This window comes from Miscanthus floridulus, chromosome 16 (genome assembly GCF_019320115.1).
Source record: "Miscanthus floridulus cultivar M001 chromosome 16, ASM1932011v1, whole genome shotgun sequence".
Taxonomy (NCBI): domain Eukaryota; kingdom Viridiplantae; phylum Streptophyta; class Magnoliopsida; order Poales; family Poaceae; genus Miscanthus; species Miscanthus floridulus.
Genome location: NC_089595.1, coordinates 105,741,168 through 105,763,409, shown reverse-complemented (window position 1 = coordinate 105,763,409; position 22,242 = coordinate 105,741,168). Strand labels below are relative to the sequence as shown.

The following is a 22,242-nucleotide window of genomic DNA, read 5'->3' as shown; positions in this document are numbered from 1 at the left end:
AGTCTCCCTCCAGGCATCAACTGCAACAGTGCAGACACCACCATTGGAGGTTGTTCTGCCCCAGAGTTCACCAAGGAAGAAGATAGCAGTGAAGAAGAAGCTGACACCTAAGAAGCCTCCCCTTGTACCAGCAAGCCCAGCCAGTCCAGCTTCAAATACCAGGAGCAAGAAGGTAATGCTGGAATGAAAGGTGTCTGCCTGATTGTTGTGTGGGGATGTCTTTTGGCCTCATTTGCTTTTGTGGCTGTTTTGCTAAAGCTGTGCCTGGTGCCTGCTTTTGGATGAGTAGTACATGAGCTACTGCTGTTTGCTGTGCCTGCTGGCATCATTTCATTTTGGCTTAACTAGAACTTAATGTCTGGATGAAGCACTTATGTGCCTGCTGTAATGCTGGTGACATGTTAAAAACTTTAGCTAATGCGTTGAAAACCAGTGACCAAATGTTGGTCTATGAACCATATTATTATTATATATTGTGTTAAATATTATTATTATATATTGTGTTCATTTCTTGTGTTGGCATCACGTACATACTCCAGTTTTTTTGGCATTAAAAAAAGATGCACATTAATTCATATGTTCATGCATCACGTACATACTTCAGTTTTTTTTTGCGCCAACACAACTATCTAGCTCGGCCATGGAGTGGCACAGAAGGACAATGGTGATTTTGATCCGCCTCTATGGCCTCAGGGCAAGCAGGTCTTTTCTCCATGCCGTTTCCCTCCGTTAGAGTGCAAAGTGGATGGAATGGCCTGGGATACAAGAAAGTTTAGGTGGATGACGTATGGGTGCGGCTCAATTTTTTAGTGGCATGTGGGAAACGACCATCTTTTATAATGGTACAGAGGTAAAAGTCTCTTGATTTAGAGACGTTGGCCGGCTGTTTTACGAGGAGAGTAAAATACTGTTGATAAACCGACTGATAAATTTAAATAAACAGGCTTATTCAACAGATCGTTTAAAAAAAAGTCTACATTACCTCTCAATTTTTGTGAAATTTTGTTTTTCCTCCTAACTCTAAAACCAGAAAAATCGTCTCCTGAATTTTTAAAACCATTTGTTTTACCTCTAACAGGTTATAAGCGATTTTTAAATATGGTTTTATCTTCTTCTTTTTTATTTATTTCAGCTGAATCTTCGAAAAATCATAGTAAATTATTGAAAAATAATAAAATAAAAAATCTAATTTTGTTGGACTCCATATGAATAGATCTATATAGTAAACATATAATATAGTATGCTTTACTATAAATGTTTTGCTGTAGCTTTATTAGATTTATGATTTTCTGTAATTAATTCATAGCCGCAGTTTCTATAATCTAATTGTGATGAATTTTTTATAGTGAATTTATTATTGTATGCTTGATCTTTAATAAAAAAATTATACTTATTGGATCATATATAACTTAGTTATAGATTTATAAATAACTTAGTTATAGATTTATAAAGGAAAAAGTCCATTTTTGGCCTTCCAACTATGGCTGCAGTTTATTTCTAGTCCTCTAACTCAAAAACCAGACACGCGCGGTCCCTTAACTCTCAAAACCGTTTAAAATTGGCCCTTGCGCCCATTCGACAGCGGTTTCGCCCCAGTCAATCCGCCACGACCACGGTTTCGCCCCAGTCCTCGTCCCTTCGCGACTGCTGCGCGGTCAATGAGCGAGAGCAGAGAGGGAAGGAGAGAGAGCAGGGCAGAGCGGAGGGGGCAGAGGGCACTGGGGCGCCGGCGGCGGTCCTGGGGCCTCGGCGGAGCAGGCTCTAGCGTGAGCTGGGCGGCAACGACGCTCGACATGGAGGCGGCGGCTCGCAGCGGCCCAAGGCGGGACGACGACTTCAGTCGCGGCGGCGCGGCAGGCGAGGGCGGCTACGAGCGGGCACGGCGTTCCTGCGGCCTCGTAGTAAAACACTAGCGGGCCAGCAAGCGCCTCCCTCTCTCTCTCCTCGCCTCGTCAGTCTCCGTCTCTCTCCCAGCGGGCGTGTGGTGGCCATAGCTTCTCTGCCTCCACTTGTCTTTTTTTTATTCCTCCACTGAGGCTAGTAAGCTCAGTTCAGTTGTTCCTCGCTGCCGTCTTCGCCCGCTTGCTACTGCACGCACTTCCTGTTGCTTGCTGTCCCGTGCCGCCGGCTCTTCCTCGTCATTCGCGTTGCTACATACATACGTACTCAGTACTCACGCACGGCCACGACGTGCGCAGGTGAAGGGGACGCCATGACCACGACGCCAGCGGTGATCGGGCTGAGCGCCGGCAACCGCCTGCTCGCCACCTCATTCGGCTCCACCGACCTCGCACCCCCGGACGCGCACCCGTCGCTGCGGTTCGCGCCCAAGCTCACCGTCGTCGCGCACCGCGCCTCCTCCTCCTCCCTCGCCGGCCACGTGCGCGCACACCATCCGAGCGCTCAGGAACCACTCCGCGCCCGCGCTCGCCCTCGCCCCGCCGCTGCCGCTGCCGCCTCCACCCGCGGACCCGCCGCCGGAGCTAGACACGGAGTTTGAGTTCGAGTCCTCGCTCGAGGCCATCGTGCTGCTGCAGCGCTCCATGCCCGAGAAGCAGTGGGAGCTCCCCTTCGAGGACGAGGACGAGGAGGACGAGAGGCTTAGCAAGGCCACGGTGGCGGTGGCGTGGTCGGGCGTCTCGGCACGCCAGCGGTGGATGAGCGGCCGTCGACGGGGACCTTGCCGAAAGAACGTCACCATCAGCCCGGAGCGGTGGGGAGAGCTCGGCCATCCGCCGTCAATGGCGAGTGGTGGGGTACGCGAGGCCGACGGTGCGCCAGAGCCGCTGCGCCGTCACGTAGGAGGCCCACCACGCGGCACTGGGGGCTGCGCCGAGCCGCACGGGCCACGGAGCCCTACGCGACGAGGCCACAGGAACGCTATGCCCGCTCGTAGCCGTCGCGCCGAGACAGACGCCTCCTTGGGCCGCTGCAAGCCGCCGCCTCCATGTCGAGCACCGTTGCCGCCCAGCTCACGTCGGAGCCTGCTCCGCCGAGGCCCCAGGACCGCCGGCGGCACCCCAGTGCCCTCTGCCCCCTCCGCTCTGCTCTGTCCTGTGCGCACACTCTCTCTCTCTCTTTCCCTCTCTGTTCTCGTTCGTTGACCGCGCAACAGTCCTGAAGGGACGAGGACTGGGCCGAAACCGTGGTCGTGGCAGATTGATTGGGGCTGAAACCACTGTTGAATGGGCGCGAGGGTCAATTTTAAACGGTTTTGAGAGTTAAGGGACTGTGCGTGTCTGGTTTTCGAGTTAGAGGGCTAGAAATAAACTGCAGCCATAGTTGGAGTGCCAAAAATAAACTTTTTCCATTTATAAATATGGTTAAACTATTTATAAATTTATAACTAAGTTATACATAATTTAATGAGTATGAAATTTTTACTATAATTCAAGTACAATAATTAGCCCACCAAAAAATTTCACCATAATTGGATCATAGAAACTACAGCTATAAATTAATTATAGAAAAGCATAAATCTAAAGCTACAACAAATAAATTTATATTAAATCATATCATATTATATGTTCATTATGTAGAAATACTCAAGTGGAGTCCAACAAAAATAAATTTTTTATTTTAAGATTTTTCAGTGATTTAGTATGATTTTTCAAAGATTCAACTGAAATAAAAAAAAGAAAAAAAAGACAAAACCATATTTAAATACCGTTTATAACCGGTCAGAGAGTTAAAAGGAATGGTTTTAAATTTTCAGGGAAGTGGTTTACCTAGTTTTAGAGTTTAGAGAGAAAAAACGGACTTTCCCAAAAGTTGAGAGAAATAATGTGAATTTAAAAAAAAAAACTTCGTTTTGTTGGGCCGGCCCAACTGCGATCGGCGCGTTCCGAGTCCAATAGACTACGCGGCGGCCGGTAGCTGGTAGCCGGCGCCTGCCCTGGTACCGGACCACCGCTGGCGGCTGCCGTCGACGATGAGCGACGGCGACAGGTAGACAGAGGAGGGCGGTACGGCAGACGGAGGGTGAGGCGGTGTCACCGGCGATCTGGAGCATCCGAGCATGGTCCTGACACCCCAGGGCCCAGGCGGCTCCGCCACTTCTCCGATGCTGCCGGGGCTTGGGAGCTTTTCCCGCGGCTGGAGGCAACCTGGGGAAGGAGATGGGGAAGACGTACGGTCCGGCCCTGCTGGGCTGCCACAGTGAAGTGATGGCGTAGGGCCGTAGGGGTCCATGACCGACGACGCGCGCATGTCTACGTCCTCACGTACGTAGTCCCGTGCCAGTGTGCCACAAGCAGCAAGCCACTCTCTGAAGTCTGAACTGGTCCGTCCCTACTCACTGTTCCCTGCTGCTATCAACCCCTTCTATGCATCTGTCTCCACCATCTCTTCAATAAAAAAGAAGGCGGCCTATTGAATATGAGCTATCATAATGGAGGTCTAGTAAATATGAGGTTGGTGTCTTTTAATTATCTTTATTTATCCTTAACCAAAGCTTCCAGTTAGTAAATAAATAATATCATTATCAGTTCCATACATATCCAAATTTTGGCTAATATGAACATTAGTTATACATATCCAAATGGCATGCTTGCAATTTGGCAAGGAATTTTAAGAATTCAAAATTTTGCTTAGCCTGACTTCATACAAATTGAAAAAGAAAACCAAACTGCAGTTCATATATGACAGTGCCTGCCCCTATTCGTCTAAGATTGGTTCCACACTTCTTGAGCTATGCTACGGTCTGCAAATGTACTATTTAATTCGTTGTAATGGAATTCCACCCTCATTTGTATTCTGACATTATTCATATAAGTAGGAGCTTTAGATATTCCTGTTGGCATCATGTTCAGCTTAAAATTGTCTCCTATTTATGAAAATTTGAGTCTGATAACTTACATGGATCTAGGAAGGCCATGGGGGGAAAGTATTAAGCTGTACTCTTAAACGGACAAGATAAAAAAAAAAACTTGAAAAACTGTACTCTTGCTGTCCTTTTATGACATTGTCACATATAGTATCAAAACTGTATCACTATAAGCTACTCTCTCATTTCTCATTTATATTCATGAGATTGGGAACAAAAAGATTGATGTAATTACTAGATTCTAACAAAGTTCTTTCTGTATGTCATATTTTTTCTAAATTTACACTTAACAGTATCATGTCTCACAATCATCCCACTAGAACTAGATCCACGAGAATCAATTTGTTGTTTCTTTCTAATGCAGTGCTTCACATCAAAATTCAAGGAAGAAGTAAGACAAGCAAGAGGTGCTCAAGGTAAATATCTGCCGCATATGGTAAACTAGTCGTCTGCTTTTGTTGTCCTGTACGAAATAGTACTGCATCCAGAGGCTAGAGTGAGAGTTATCATGCATGTTCTCACATAAGCCTTCTTGTTTACGGTGTTCATTTCCAGCTAACTGAATGTACCTGCTTCTAAATTCAAATAAAACAGGGAGAAGTACACTGTGGTTTTCCTTTCGATACGATGCAGCTAGATAGTGTATGTGACTATCAATACCAAATGAGGCTATTCAAAAGGGAGTCTATATGTATCGCAAGTCAATGTTTCTGCTCATATTCCACAAGAAAAGAGATGTTCCCGTACAGGAGTACACCGATACCTTCCTTGGCTTTGAACCAGAGGACAACAAATTTGCACTTAGAACTGACATACATTATGTTCACTAACAACCAAAATTTTGTTTATGGCATGGTTGTTTCATATGCTACTATTATTTTGTGTTGCACAATATATGTATATCTACTCGATAAGAAAGTTAGCGACGGATATGTTTCTCCCTTCATATGAAGTGAGAAAGCATTTTCATTTCCTGTACCGTCTAATGTGCTAACAGGTGCACTCTTGTTCATCATATAAACTGGCCTGCTCTACGAAGGGTGCGGCAAAGCCACAAGCGGAATCGGATCAATCCTGGTCCCGCGTAATCTCCTGGGTCTGGTTACACTTGTTGGAGATGCTGCCGCAGTATCTCTTGTCTTTGGACCAACAAATGTAATAACCAGATACAATTTCGAAGCAGATGCACAATCAAACACCCATACTAGAGTAGATTATCACTAATGCCTCGAGCTAACTCCCCTCCGTAGCGATTGACGAGCGACGCAAGGGGTGGATGTTCTTCCCCTTAGGTAAGGTTGTCTAAACCGAGCAAAGCTAAATCCATATTATCACACACAGAGTTCCTGTTAGAACCATTCACTAGAGGCTGCCTCATAATCAGAACTGTTCACTTGCGATAAAGAATGTCACATTGACCATTCCTACTCAGTAAGGTCAGCAAAGGCATGCGACCAGACGATAATAAGCTTCCAGCCGACTGAGTTGCTACCCCTTCCTTGCTCTGGATGGTTATCAGTAATGCTTGACAGATAGTAACTTCTGGTTGAACCGAGAGGTCCTGAGCTTGTGCTTACTCTTGATTCTGATTGAATAAAGAAGTCAAAGCACCTTACTTGCACAGTCCCATTACTGTTCACGGTTGTGTCCACAAGTGCCACGTGCAACGGGATGCCAAGTTCAAAGGATAGAGCCCTCATTTGTAGAAAGCCAGCTTCAGCGCCAAGGGACGCACTTTTTCAGTGCAAAACTGTTATCAAAGCCACAAATGCAGAATAATGAGTGCGCTTTGTAAATGAGAAACATAGTATTGCCGTATTTTTTTTAAACAAATCAGGTAGGAGAGCTGCCGATTATATTAAAAAGTAGAAATCCAGACTGGGCAATACAACGAAGTATCAACAATCCCCAACGATGACGACGAAGGCAACAACTACAACAAAGAAAGCAAGCAACCCAAAGCACCCACCAAGGTTAACAACCACAACAACAACAAAATAACCTAACAACAAAAGGAGTAAGCCTCGACAACATCAGTGCAGTCTAGCGAAAAAGGCAAAGAGATCCCCGCTACAACCTCCCAGAAAGCAAGACCTTCTGTACGCATGAGCGACTCGAGGAGATCCGGTGGCAACAATTCTTTCATGCATTCTGCATATTCTAGGATTGCATTCTCATTGAGCTTCCCGTCATTTGTAATAATCCCTAGGTCTTTTAGAACTTTGTTCTTGGCAAGGCGGGTGCTTCGCCGAACCAATGATTTCTCATAAGATTTGCGTCGGCGTCTCATCACTGGTGTCATCAGTGGTGGTGCGTGTACAGGAGGGCCTGTACAATCTTCGATCTTCAAATCGATGGTGTCCACGTCCTCCTTTGGTGGATCATTTGGTGCCTTGGGCTCTTCTATCCTGATATCATCAATAGACTGAGTGGATCCATCTGCTGCGGTGATGGCAACAATAGGGTCCTCAGCTATCCTATCTGTGTCTATCTCATCTTCGTCTTCGTCGGATGCATCTTCCACCATAACAATATCTTCAGAAGACACATCATGTTCCATGTGGCCAAATTCAATGGAGATCCCATGTGCAGCAAAACAGAGTTAGCTACGGGCTCTGATGCTCTCTCAACGATGATAGGAGGGTCACAAATATTAGTGGTTGATTGCCCAGCAACATTTGCAGTGGTAAGTTCTCCGGTGGAAATAACAGCTTGGAGCAACGTCCGCAGCATTGGTGACGGGAAGATCTCGACTGGCTGGGGCCGCCTTGGTAATCAACTTCTCATCAGGTACCATGAGATCCCTAGTCGGCGTGCAAGCAGTCAAGAAAGATGGAGCCGAAACATGTCGAACTGGAGAACAAGGACCAAAACGATCAGCCATATCTGTAATAAAGGGATCCTTGTTTGGTGGCTCTACACGTTCCAAGTGGTTGGCCATCCGTGCAAGCCACAACTTGATGGTCGAAGCCTCAACCTTGAGTGGGTGCACCACCTCCTCAAGCATCTCTGGCGCGACAATGACAACCACATGTAGCACATCGAGGACGATGATTGGTGGAGACGAAGCCACAACATCTGCCCAGCTCCGAGCATCATGGAGACAATTACGCTGGGAAGGGGAGCTAGGTCTCTGTTCAGCCGATGGGGGATCGGAGGTGGCACTGTCGCTCCTTATGCCCAGGACGACGACATCGGATGCAACGGAAGGAGTCCCGGCAGGAGCTCACCTAGTGATTACGGGCAAGACAACGGTAACATCTACCATGAGCCCATGATTTGAAGGCAAGGCTGCGATCCGCCCACGACGTGGATGATAGAGACGACGTCGGCTGCACGAAGTGGCCGGACGATGAGGTGTGTGTAGGCTGACCCTCCACACAGGGCGCCGAAGGCTTGGAGCACGGCGGACAGGGGGACGACATGACTCCGCACATGCCGGCTGCGAGTGCTTGGGTTGGACTTAGAGGATGACGGCGGGTGCCTGTGCTACAGATCACAACCTGGACGGACTGCCCCTGTGTTGTAGGGGGCACCTCGACGGAGGGAGGCAGAGCCTACATGCCGGAGATCTGTTGGAGCTCCGTAGCTGGCGATGACAGCTTTCTGGCCAGGGATTGGAACCAGCGACGAGATCTCCCCAGTCCCAGACTCCTTCCTCTGATCCACAGCAAGGGGAACTCGTAAGGAGTCCGGCCGCTGCAGCTCGCAGTCGCAGACACACGCGGAGACGGCGGCCTGCTGAGGGCAGACTACTCCGATCTGAGGGCGGCAGACTTGGGGGAGGCAGCGGACCTGCAGGCGGCGGCCAGCGGAGGACCTGGAGGCGGCGGCGGCGGTGGAGAGCCTCAGATGGAACCTTCTTCCTCTCCAACAGCGTCGTCCATGGCTGATGAGCAGGTTCGGTCCTCCAGCGACACAGGGCGGAGCCGCGGAGGGCGTTGCTCTGCCGGCGCCGGCGGCGTGGGCGCACAGCCTGCGTCCCTGCGCGACCACGCGGGACGGGGCGCGGCAGTGCGGCGCTCAGGCTCGGCGGCTATGATGAAGAATTGAAGACCAAACAGAAGAGAGTAGTATTGCCGTATTGGTTAGCTTGGTTCTGACAGTATTAACCAAACAAAAAAGTTGACCGCGTTTTATTTCTAGGGCTCGTATATTCCCGCAAGGCTAACTTGGAAAGCAAGCACATCATTAATGAAATATGATTTGCTACAGCACCATAAATGGAGAATAATCAACTACTTAAAATTCTATGGTACTACAGTTTATTTAAGACTTATCTTCCAGAGAAATACGCATTACATTTTTTTTCTAGAATACCCAGGTGAATCGTGTATCAGTGCATTAATAAGAGAAATTTAAAGTAAAACACACTTTAGAAACACCCTTACACCTCTATGAAGTTACATACAAACCACACGAACAAGAGAACAACCAAACATGAATACCCAGAGAACTTAGATGAAGACCGCAGCTAGCTGCAGGAAAGCCCCTAGCCCCAGCCATAAAACAGAGCTCAGCCTCATCCCCACTCATCAGAGTACATACGACCCTTTGAACAAATACACATTACATATAATCTCTATGGTTCAGGCCATGGGGTACCAGAACTCTTTTGGCAACCACTCCCACATGATTATTTTGTGCATAACTGGATAAGCATATCACTAGGAAAAGTCAGGATAACGATGATCAGGCAATAAAAATTCATGCTTTTGTAAGCTGGGATAATACTTACAGAAACAACACTTGAGAAAAACGCTTCAGGGTCTGAGAAGTACGCATTATTCCATTGTAGACGACAGAAATTCTTTCTGGACTTTGCCACACATTTCATTAAGCGAGTGACCTCAGATTGACTACCTTGCATTTGCCCAAGGTTTTCCTGATTACAAGCCAAGCATGTTAAGATTTTATGCAGAAGAAAAAAAGCAACAACGTTGTCATGAACAATATAACTGAGATAGTTACCAAGGCCTTGTTTAGATGGTGAAATTTTTTGGGAAATGGTACTGTAGCACTTTCGTTGTTATTTGGCAATTAGTGTCCAATCATAGTCTAATTATGCTTAAAAGATTCGTCTCGTGAATTTCGTCTAAACTGTGTAATTAGTTTTATTTTTTATTTATATTTAATGCTTCATGCATGCGTCCAAAGATTCGATATGACGGGAAATTTTGAAAAATTTTGCAAAATGAAGTGGAACTAAACGGTACCTAAGTACGAGAAAAGGAAAACTCTGTAAAAACACGACCCATCTATTTGCATTTGTCTGATGCACACATAATGTTCACTAAGTATCTGCATAAAGAATGACTTTTAGGTCTGCACAAAGGATTTAACAATGATGATGTTTCTAGAGTGAAGCTTAGGTACAAACAAACCTTCTACTTTTGCTGGATGATAGAATTTTTTGCAGCTTCACGAAGCAAAACAGATAGTGGCTCCTATGATTGTAAGAGTTAGAAACTTAGAATCACTGGCATAATAGTTGATTTATAAGATTTAAACTGCTATATTAAACTGCTTGCACTAAACATCATGAATCCATAACAGGGTCTCTGGTAGCCAAGCTTTCAACATTGTTTGAGGCACACTGAACTTTTTGTTTGACGTTCATGATATTTTAACTCTGCAAATGCCGTTGTTTACCACATGGTGCATATATCTGTTCATGGCAATATTTAGGTTAATTTTTTTTCAGGACATAAAAATAAGATTTATTTTAGTGAGAAAGACAAAATCTTTGTTTTTAGGTAACATATATTTAAAAAACCACTAGTGGAATGTTTAAGCCATGACTTGGGATGACTCAATGAATGGGTAACTATCCAAGATGATTCTGCATGATATAACCTAAACATTATTCATTAGTTGCAAAGTACATCAATTTGCAAACAGTTCAATGAAAGTTTAGTGTATATCATCATCACATGCTATATTGCTATTGAAGAGGAAAGCTTATCTACAAACACAATAAACAGGGTATGATCAGGAGTTAAGGACATCACAGGTATTCAACGGAGAACATTTTACAAAGGTAACACTTCTGAATACTTAGTGATAGTCACTGATGATGATATGAAATTTCATGGCAGACCATTGCATTGAGCACACAAAAAAACTTCATTCTGAAGCAAAAACAATTCAAGGAATAAACAAGTGAATCCACTTGAATAACTTATGAAGCCACAACATTTATACCTGACATCCTACTATCCTAGTGCCTTCTGAAGAGGTTTTGGGATTTTAAAGGGGAAGTCATCGTTGTACTCAAGGGAAAAGGAAAATGTCTATTTAACCCTCTCACCTTTCACACGAGAACTACTCCACTCCCGAACTTTAAAATCGTCTAACAAACACATTAAAGTTTCACATACCGTTTAATTAACCCCTGGATGGTTTTGGCACCCGATTTTGCCTACCTGGCACTCCAACCCGGCAGCAAAAGAGACTCATGTGGCGGGGCCCAGCTGTCAGTCCCCTTCGCACCCAAATACAGGCGCCTTGACCCGGCGGCGGCCTCCTAGCTTGCGCGAGCGCGCACGGCGCAAGAGCGGCGGCAGCGAGAGGCTGTGCCGGCCCGTAGCGGCGGTAGCAGCGGCCAAGTGAGGCTGTGTCGCGAGCAGAGCCGCAGTGGCGACGAGGCTTCGTTCCCGCGTGCCGGCGTCGAGGCGAGGCGGCGAGGTGCGGGCAACCCGTCCCTCCGGCGGCGAGGCGTAGTCCTGTCCCACCGAATCTTGCCGCCGCCATCGCAGGAGGGGCAATGAGCAGAGTAGATGCGCAGGGAGCAGTCGGAGCCCAGAGGAAGCCTTGATACGCGCTGTGAACCATGGCCGGAGGCCCGACCAAGCGGTCCAAGCCTGCGGTCAGGGGCGGTGGGCGGCTGCTGCGGCCAGGGGTGGCGGGCGATGGCTTTGGCCAGGACCGGCGCACACTTGGCGGCTGCGGCAGGCGGTGGTGCTCGGGTCTCAGACCTCGGCGCGTCGTCTGGGAGCCGCTCCACGGCGGCAAAGAGCTCCGTGAGACCCAACAGCTCGATGCCGCGCTCCACACCGCAGAAGTCGAGGGCCCAGAACTATATCTTAGGCTGGTCGCAGGGCAGCGTGCACGTGCATGGTAAGGAGCGACGACGGCGGGACGATGGCGCCGCAGTACACGAAGGCCCACAGCTCCAGTGACGGCCTCGCCACGTCCGCGGACAAGCTCGCGACCCGGCGGGATGTTTTTGGCGTCAAATAGTTCGCGGAGGCGGTGAAGTCCCGTGGCTTCTTGATCTTTTTCTGGGAGACTGGGAGGCGCTGCAGGACGTGACACTCATGATCCTTGCCGCGTGCGCGTTCGTCTCGCTCATCGTCGGCATCGCCACGGAGGGATGGCCCAGGGGCTCCATGTACAAATATGTTGCCATCGTAACTTACTCCATGCATGCACAGTCGGGCAGCTCTAACCTGGCTCTCAATGCCCATAGTTCTAAACAGTGGGCTAAGGTGTTTAGCGGTGTATCTCTAAATCAGCTAATAGTAGAGCTAAATCAGACTATACAAGATATAGCGGCTAAATTGTATATGAACACAAATAGCGACACCCTGACTTAAAAAGCTATAGCGGATTATAGCGACAGATAGCGGAAGATTTAAAACTTTGAGTCCAGCCTCATGGTCCTCGTCGCCGCACCGCTATTCTGCCTCCTCCTCGTTGCCAACAGCAAGAAGCCCGCTAGTGCGGCTGCTCCCACGCCGCGCCGCGACGGCCGAGGCTGCCGCTGACGCCGTCGTCGCGGCGCCTCCCGGCCCGCTGCTGGGCCAACTGCACCTCGCCACCTCCTGGGTGCGCTGTCCCACCGCGCGCCGCCTGCACCTCCTGGGCGCGCTGCCGCACCGCGCGCTGCGTCCCTGGCGCGCGCTGGCGTCCCTGGAATGCGTAAACAGCAGCAAGCGGGAGGAAGAAGAAGCACAGAGGAAGAAGAAAGACAAGTAGAAGAGGTTCCTGGGAAGCGCCGCCGCCGCCGCCGCCGCCGTCGACTTCAGGGGACCAACGCTTCGAGTTGCGGCCGTTCAGCTCCGGCAGGTGGATGTACGTGTACCTGGGCTCGGGCTCGCCTTTCTATCACGCGTGGCATATCAATGGGTAGAAATGCAGGCGGGGCGGGTTCTTAACATTACCCGCCGGATCGCCCCGCAAAAGAATTGTCTGTGGCTGTTACGGTTAAGCTGCTAATTGTTCGTGGACTATTATCCTTTGAGCCTGCCGAGCCCGCAACAAAAGCGAAAGCCTGCTACAGACCCGTAAAAACCTGCAAGTACCGTCGCCGCTGCTATCGATGTCATGCTCCTCTCCTGAAACCTGTCGTTACTGACGACGACGTACTGAGGGAGGCCTGCAGGCTAGGCTGCCTCCTCGCCGGCTCTATCTTCCTCAACAGCATCCAGCCGGTGCTCTCAGGCGTGGCCATCGGAGCCAGCTGGCAGCCGCTCGTCGCCTTCGTTAACATAGGCAGCTACTACTTCGTCGGCATCCCGCTGGCAGCGCTCTTCGGCTTCAAGCTAGTAAGCATGGATGCAATGATAAAAACAAAAAAAAAAAGAAATGGAATTCGAAAGTTCATTCTGATCAATGTGTGTAACCTCTGTACATAATTACATGACATTCTGATCAAATGAAATCTGGAGGAAATTTGGTTGGGCATGACACTCGGAACTCTGCTTCAGACCGCTATCCTTGTGTTCATTTCATACAGGACGAGGACCAAGTGGGAGAAACAGTTTTTTTTGTGGGAGAAACATAAACTACACTAACGGCAGACAGCAGCAGCATGCCGCGGTGCCTGCGTGGGCGCGGCCAATTGGCAAGGACAAAACAGAAGTTAAGAACACTCAATTAGCCTTGTATAATTTTACAGTGGCTAAAAAATTCTTGTTTACCTAGGAAGAACGTATTTGCAGAGAGTTGTTGCGGATCTTGCGGGTTGTGTCCGCGGAGCGTTTGTCCACAAGGTCCGCAGCTTAGTGGCTAGCCGTAAACCCGCTAATAAACTTTTGCGGCAAGCGATGCGGATAGTGAATCCATGCAGATTCAACAATGACAGTTTTCCTTGGGATCAAATTGGTTATTGGGCGGTCAAAATTGTTACAAGTGTACCCGAAGCCACGCAACTAAAAGAGTTAACTTCTAGAATAACCGGGAAATTGATTTTAGTATAACTCTAATTGTGGGTGGTTCGTTACTTTTGAAGTGGTAAGCAAGTGATCCTCACGGCTGGCCGCGAACGAGCCCGCCTGCAAGGCTATCAATGGGAGACTTCCACGTTGGCAAAACCAGGATGCAAAACCGCTAGGAGGGATTAAATGCCTAGTTTATAGTAGTTTAGGGGGTTGAATAAATGATTTTATTGTTCACGGGTGAAATAGATACGTAGGCAAAAGTCGGAAGGTTATGTAGACTTTTTTCTCGTGAAAAAGGTTATTGTTTGGCGGACGGAGGTATGTCGTCTTGCCATCTAGCAGCTGTTGCCAATTGTGGTGCAGTGAAAAATAATCCTGTGTGATGAGCGGTTCACAATTTTGCCGGCCAAAGGGAGATCTTGTGGATCACTCAAGAACTGAGACAGTTTCTGTAGATCACTCAAGAACAGAGAACCATATCCATTTCTTTCATCCTCGTCCAGAAGCTCGTCATCAAAGTCATCAAAATCCTAGTAAGTTAAAATTACAATCATTTAGTAGTTCATATTTATAGCAAGGACACACAAAAAAAATCCAAATAGTGTGCTTAACAAATACAAGTTTTCTTTTCACGAAATACCAAGTAAAAACCAAGCCGAATCTGCAAGTGGGTCAAATCCCTCAAGGAAACCCAGTTCATCAAAACGGACAAGGAACTAATCTGGAAATTATAGAAGAACATGGTTTTGAATAAAGCGACAAGAAATGTTACTTTAAGAATTAACGAACCATGTGGCCGTTTGACATTCAAAAAAAAAGATTTTTTTATAAAAAACTTCAAAAGGCAAGAATCAGGCCGGAACTCGCAAAAGGCTCCGCACCCCCATTCGGTATTGCAGTGGCACCATTCAGCGACAAAGAACCGGCACTGCTTTTTTTTCTCTTCATTCGTTTATGGGTTTCCCCCCACCAATCAAATTGGGAAAATTTTCAGACAAAAATTAGCCAAGACTGGACCAATCGAACACCCCATGCCCTCTATCAGAACAGGAGAAAAGAATCCCCGAGAAATTGGACGCAAGAACTCAAGAACCGCCCAGTGACAAGCAGCAGCTCAAGAATAGGTGGAGGAACAGGACAAGAACCCTCTCCTTTCCCCTATTTAAGAAGGAGATGCAGCAGTTGGAGAAAGGCGAAGGATTGAGGCGAAAACCTCTCTCCCTTCCCATATTCAATGTGGATGGGAATTTGATGGGACACGTCCTGACCGATAGGACGTGCCCTACTCGACGAGACGGTGCCTGGTCAAACAGGACGTGGCCTGGGCATGGCCCACCACTACCACACGCCGGGCACGAGAAACAAGCCACAGCCGCATGCAGGCGGCTCTTCGCCTTCCCAGATAGGACCTGGAAGGGCCAAACGATGGAACCTCCATCAAGGGGAGATCAATGGGCCTCCTGAGTCAATCGGATGGCCCAGGCGAACGCCGAGCGATAGGGTTGAGGAACCAAACGGACGCCAAAAGATAAGCACCCTTATTTACTTACTTTACGTATCAATTTCACTACCGAGCCTCCGGCCCCAGCAACGGCAGGGGCGCGGATATCGCTCGGGGGCTGCTGAGAGTGTCTACTTGTTTAGGCATTCTCTTCACTCAACCCCTCCTTACGTTTAAAACCAAAGGTATGGTGTGTGGGTGTAAACTTTGAGTAAAACTGGTCGAACCGCTAGACCCTACGCTCCAGCAGCTACGTCATTTTTGTTCACCAGCGTGATCGAATTCTTTGTCCCCGCACCCCAAGCTTTAGCATCCACCTTCTCGAGAAGGGTTTGGAGGGCTCTGCCCGTGGAATCTCCTTCAAGGAGAAGCTGTTAGGTCACCCAAGTCGATCGAACGGCTCGAATCGCTGTCGAGAGACAGAAACAAAAAATTGCGATGCTCGTGCAGGTTACACCAGCCCCGTCGCAAACGTCGGACCCAAACCCCACATGGACATGTCTGGTAAGAGCTCCCCGTCCCTCATGCCACCAAGGTAGCATCACCGACCCTCGCCTTCGTTTCCATTATATCATGCATTCATCCCATATATCCAAGCGTTGCATATGCAATTGCTGCATCTCAACGCTTCGCGTCGCGTCACAAAGCGGTAGTCGCCTCATTCGATATGAGCGGCAACTGACTAAGGTTTAAAGGCCAGTCCATGAAGGGCTCAAGGCTGCCTCATGTCAAACAGAGCTAGGGGAGAAAAACTAAGATCAGCCCCAGTGGCCTTGCCTGACCCCGCTTAGAAGCGGACAGGGACATCTTGACCTTTCTCGTTCGATTCTAACCTCGAGCCAAGCCCACAGAATCTCTGTCGAGGAGAGGCCAATGGGCCACCCGAGCCTATCGAACGGCTCGGGCATCTACCGGGTGGTGGGTTAAGAAGTAGTGGAATGTCACATAAGGGCTCTACCGATCCCGTCAGCGGATGACGGACCTAGATTCCACTCGAATGTGCCCGTTAGCGAGCTCATGGAGCGCAATAGTCGAGCCATCGAGGAAAGTGTCGTTAGCTCAGCCCCTCCAATTGCAGAAATTGAGGATGGGGTGACACGTGAAACACAGCCGACCCCTATCAGACCCCAAGGGGCTCGGGGGCTCAAACCACCTGATCCTAGATCGAGAGACCGAGATTTGAAGGCTGGCCCACGAAGGGCCCGAGGCCGCTTCACATCGAACAAGAGCTAGGGGAGAAAATGCAGATGAGCCTCAACAGCCTTTGCCCAACCTGCATAGAGGCGGATAGGGTCATCTCAACCTTCTTGTTTGATCTAGCCTCTAACCGAACCCATAGAATCCCCGTTGAGGGGGAATCTATTGGAAGGCAGGTTAAGGAGCAACGGAATGCCACCCGAGGGCTTTGCCGACCCTATCATGAGCGACGCGACTAGATTCCATTTGAACATCCCCGTTAGCAAGCTCATCAAGCGCATCACTCGAGCCATCGAGGCAAGTGACGTCGCCTCAACCCCTCCGGTTGTGAAAACCACAGACGGGACGACAATCACAAAAATGAGCTAACCCTTGACCGAATCCCCACCACGCGCGGGGGCTCAAGGAAGGTTGGACAGCAAGGAGACCAAATGCATGGTTGTAGAATGATAGCTAAAATCTTAAGGAAGGGGTAAGTGTGAATACAAGAGTAGTTTCGCTATCCTCTCTTCGGTCTTCAGTGACATTCGACCCCAGCAACCGCAAGGGGTCGGATCTCACTCGGGGGCTAGTAAAGGTATAAACCCCCCTTTTTTTTGAAACAGTCGCTGCATCGGACCTCTTCCTCATGTTAAGGTTAGGGGCAAGGTTTGTGGGAACAAATAATCGAGCGTGCCTAGTCAGACTGCAAAAAACCATGCCCCGACGGCTACGGTAACTTTGCTCACTAGCATAATCGAAGTTTCCCTCTTACACACCTTGGGCCCTATGGTCTTAACGAATGGAAGGGGCAGATTGCATGAGCCCCTTTTTTGAAATGCAAAAATGGAAGAAAGCAAGTTCAACCAAACGAAATGAAATTTCGAATTTGTTTAAACGAAATGAAATTACGAATCTATTTTCAAAATATAAAAGCACCGACACTTGTCCACAGATTATAGATAATATCCATTAGACCTATTTGACTAACTACCCCCTCTAGAGGAGAACCATGTCTTCAACTTTGCTCACTAGGGTTTCCGCAAGAGGAGTCACCACCGCTTCTATTTTATCTAGCTTGGAGGCTTCATAGCCAGGCGTGAAACCGAGGCTCATCGCCTCTAAGTTGATGCTTTCATCGTAATGCGAGTGGGCGATGGCAAAGGCTTGGGTGATCCCTGAGCAAAGAGCTTCCTTCTCTAGCTAGCGCACCCGCACCGTGATATCTATGGCACGGGCCACAAGCGAGCTGGTTCCCTCCGCCTGCACCACCTACAGGTCATCGCAGACTACGCCAAGGGCAACCTTCAAAACATCAAGCTCATCGCTCTTCGCCTAAAGAAGACTCCTCACCTCTATGAGATTCGTGGCTAGTCTGGCAGCAGCGCCTTTGGCCTCTAGCTTCTAGGCCTTTGCGTTTCCAAGCTCGGCCTAGAGGGAGCTGATCCTCTATTGCGCCTCGTTATGCTCTCGGATGGCCTGGTCATGCTCCCTGTGGGCCACACCATGCTCCGAGTGGAGCCTCTCCATGGTCTGGCATAGCTCATCTCGCTCCTTGTGAAGTCGGGTGACCTAGCTCGGTGTCTAGTTTCGCCCTCTGCTCTAGGGCTGCGGACCTCTCCTCAGCTTCTAGCCTGAGATCCCGCTCCTTCTCGGCCTCGGCCAGGAGGTCGATGATCCACTGGCGGGTCTTGGCATCCCGTTGGAGCAGCTCATCCTATTCCTTCCACACTCTGGTGGCCTCCTCCTCGTCCTGCTACGCCCTCTCCGATAGTTCCTCAAAAGACTTCTCGGCGTCCTTCGCATCCCGATGGGCCTCGGCCTCCCACCGTCGAAGATTGTCAGCCTCCATGGCAAGGGGAGTCAACTCGGCCACCCTCTGTTGAAGCTAGGTGGTCATGTCCCTATGCAACCATGCCTCATCAACGAGGTGGTCCTAGTCCTCCTTGTGTTCACGAAGGAACCAGGAATCAGCCCTCAAATCTGACTTGTGGGCTATGTTTGAGACTGTTCCACATATTTTCATGAGTTGGTCATAAAATAACTTTTGTTTCTTATATAATTTGCTACAACTTTGCTTTAGGTTGCTCAGACATGCAAACACTCTAAGCTGTACTTTTTAAACATTCAAACAACAGAGCTCCAGGGGTCAACACAAGTCAAACTATTACTTGGAATTGTAATTAGGCAATATGGTCAACATGAACATTGTTCCTAATAACATTCTAAGTGTAGCATCAAACTCTTTAGAGCCATACTCCTTAGCAGAACCTGTGTGTCAAAATTTATCAGTATGATTTGTACTGGCCACTCCCACCCTATGAGCATTGCTTTGTAGAAATTGGATGCAAGTTGGATATAATCAAAAGGAACCTATAAGGCTGGGGTTTCCTATGTATTAGCGTATCAAGAGTTTAATAATAGTTGGTCAAGTTTTTAACACCATTCCCACACCCATTCCACCCCATTTTCGTCCAGAGCCAAGTTTCAATCCTAGGATCGATATATCACCATCTCCACACCATCACTATACCATCGCTCAGTCGACAGGCCGACTCCCTCTTAGCACTGTCTCAAGGCCCGTAACCCCTAGCTACGACCGACACTCTCTCACGGGGGAAGAAGAGAAGGACTCATCTCACTATCTAGTTTAAGCGAAACCCAGGAAAGGTCCATAGCCGACAAGTCAGCATATGTATCGATCGATCAACCATACACTCTGCAGAGGTTTTACATAATCACAAGATCCGCCTTCCTCGCTGACCGTCGTCAACTGGATTGATTCCGGCCGCTTGCTAGCCTAGGATAATGCCACTTTACCATTCAACCCTAGTACACCCCAAGTCTAGTTTATGGTGGCTGAAACTATGAGTCATGAGCTGGGTCCACAAGGTCTCTATGAAGTCTCGGAAGGGTGGGGGGGGGGGATCCTTCGCGCCCCGTACCTCCCTCGCACTGTCCGCTATCAACCTAGCAGTAGTGGCAATATCCTACCAAGTAGTCCGGCCGTCCCGCACCATATAGGGCGAGTGATACGCAAGGCTTCCCGGTGAATTTGAGTACTAGTAAGTCCTTAGGGATGACTAAGCTAGAATGTCTTCATCAGGGTTTCCATTTACCGTGCCACCACAGCACCTCCACCCCGGGCTCCTCCCATCACAGGTTCACACCCAGGGCCACCTCATATACCATTTACCCACCATAGGTATCCATTTCTAGGGGTGCCTAGGTAGCACCCTGCAACAAGACTTGCCCCAGGCTCATCGTATATTCCAACTTGGTTGACACAACCCTCACCCTCTACGCACCCAAGTCACACACGCAGCACTCTCCCCATAGTCTAGATAACTCTAGTTTCCACCACGCATCAATGTAGTACAAGCATAGTAGAAGTAATAAGCAATGAAATATAGCAACAAGCGTGTGTCTAGCCTAATAGCAGGGTAAGCAGGGGTAAGGCTGTGTCAAGGTAAAGGCCATCAAGTAAGCATACTACCATGCGAGTCCTATCATAGTGTGAATATAATAATAAAGTAAAGCAATAGCAGTTCTATATTAGCCATGCGTAATAGGTGCTACGAGGTTGGGTGGGATGTGGCACCTTCAGTGTAGTCGTCTCCGCACTCCTCATGGTACTCACGATCCTCGTTCGTCTGGTTCTCCTCCGAGTCTACATACGATCGAATTAGTCGCGTTAGCGACGTCTATAGAATAGCACAAAGAAGCAATGAAAATTCAAAAGAGTCAAATGCACTTAATCATGGGTTCATTGCGTAAAGCTCGATTTTAGATGAATTTTGGTCCTGGTTTCGTATTTTCCTAAGGTCGTATGAATTAGTTATGAATTTCCGAAGTTTAAATCATCTTTGAAAATAATTAAGGCTGATTAATTCAGGGCTAACACATGTCACACTATGACAGGTTCACGTGGCATGCTGACATCAGCATGACGTCATCAGAGCTAAACCGTGTCTGACAGGTGGGTCCCGCTGATGTCATCATGACATCAGCATGACGTCACCTCCTGACATGTGAGCCCAGAGTCTCTATGTCGCTGACATTTGGGTCCAGTCAAAGTCAACATCAAGTCAACGGGCAAGTCAATGGTCAACGGATCATAGTCATTGACAGGTGGGGCCAGAGTTGCTGACGTCAGTAGCTGACATCATCATGACATCATCCTAACATCGTCTCGGCTGTTTCATCCTCTTACAAGTGGGTCCAGCAGCTCTGTGTCGCTGACTTGTGGGCTCGGTCAATAGTCAACGCTGACCGGTCAACGGTCAATCGGATTGGGTCTCGACTAGGCTTTGGTGGGCCTAGACAGGGCTAGATTTGGGCCGGGCTTAGCCCGCCACGTGGCCTCGGCACAGAGTGCCACGGCACCTTCCGGATTTCGGCCCAGGCTCGAGTCCATAGCTCGTGGTCCATGGTGGACGCATGCGCCAGTCTATGGTGGACCGCTTCTCCTTCCAGTGAACCACATCCACCTTTCTCCTCATCTCTCTATGTTCTACGTGCATCGGGTGTATGAGTGGGCAGTCCAAGGAAGAAATTTTTTCCCTTTCTCCAAGCGGTGTGTTCCCACCGGTGGCGTACCTCGCCGGTGAGCCTAGCCGAAGGCGGAGGGGTGCGTTCGAGTGGTGCTACGGCTTCTCCAATGTACGGTGACTCTAATGGTGGGGCTATTGTGGTGGCCAAAGTTTCCCTAGGGGTCTGGCCACAGCGATGCCTGCTCGAGCTCATCGATGTACGGGGATGGCACGGTTGCAGCGGCAAAGGCTGGACTTGTGGTGCGTGTGAGCATCACGGTGCTCCAGCGGGCTCATCGGGTAGGTCGAAGGGACTTCTAGAGCCCCTAGTGGCTTTGGCCATGGTGAAAGGTCCTTGTTTGGTTTTGGTAATTGAGTGACAACCTAGGTGGACTAATTGTGTTTATGTGAGATACATAGGTGATTAGTCCATAGGTACATGTGTGTGAGCAACATATGCCATAAAGGTGAAAATAGCTAGGAGATGTTGCAAAGCTCACACATGTGATGATGAAGGAGCTCATTGCACCTGAGACATGACATTGAGTCATGTGATCAAGGTGGAGAAGATCAAGACAAGACTTGGCTTGATGGACCGGTTGCAAGCGTGAAGGGCAAGTCGAAGGCTTTGGAGTGATGGACCACGTGGCGATGAAGCTTGAACAAGACTTGGCGCCGATAGACGATGGCAACGATGAAAAGTAAGTAAAGTCAAGATCGATAAACCAATATGATCACGTGATGATATGAAGTGGATCATATCATTGTTGATCATGTTGGTGCATGTGTTGCATCGACGTTGGAGGAGATGGAATGGAATGCGCAAGGTAAAGGTATAACCTAGAGCATTTCATTTCACCGGTCATAGGTGTGTAGAGAAGTTTATGACTGAGTTTAGGATAGATGGCCGTACTATTAAGAGGAGCAAACTTGTTTGCATATCGGTCATCTAGTGCCACTCGAGTGATCTAACCTTGCATCATCGCTAGGATCGAGTGGCGTGGCAAGTTGAGTGGCTAACACCCTTGAAAATGTTTATGAAAA

General features: G+C 48.6%; 1 protein-coding gene across 1 annotated transcript; it reads left to right on the top strand.

The window, feature by feature from the left end:
• The first annotated feature begins 2,212 nt into the window (after nucleotides 1-2,212).
• LOC136511201 (RNA polymerase sigma factor sigA-like) lies at nucleotides 2,213-5,388 on the top strand. The gene is made up of 4 exons (XM_066505367.1): nucleotides 2,213-2,319; nucleotides 2,408-2,756; nucleotides 5,190-5,241; nucleotides 5,381-5,388. The coding sequence occupies exons 1-4, from the start codon at nucleotides 2,213-2,215 to the stop codon at nucleotides 5,386-5,388; spliced, it is 516 nt and encodes a 171-aa protein (XP_066361464.1).
• Nucleotides 5,389-22,242: the final 16,854 nt, after the last annotated feature.

Excerpts from the sequence above, each read along its gene's own strand:
- LOC136511201 (XM_066505367.1), top strand. The coding sequence starts at position 2,213 with ATGACCACGACGCCAGCGGTGATCGGGCTGAGCGCCGGCAACCGCCTG. Across the intron at positions 2,320-2,407 it reads GACGCGCACCCGTCGCTGCG|GAACCACTCCGCGCCCGCGC; the intron begins GTTCGCGCCCAA and ends CCGAGCGCTCAG. Across the intron at positions 2,757-5,189 it reads CGTCAATGGCGAGTGGTGGG|TGCTTCACATCAAAATTCAA; the intron begins GTACGCGAGGCC and ends TTTCTAATGCAG.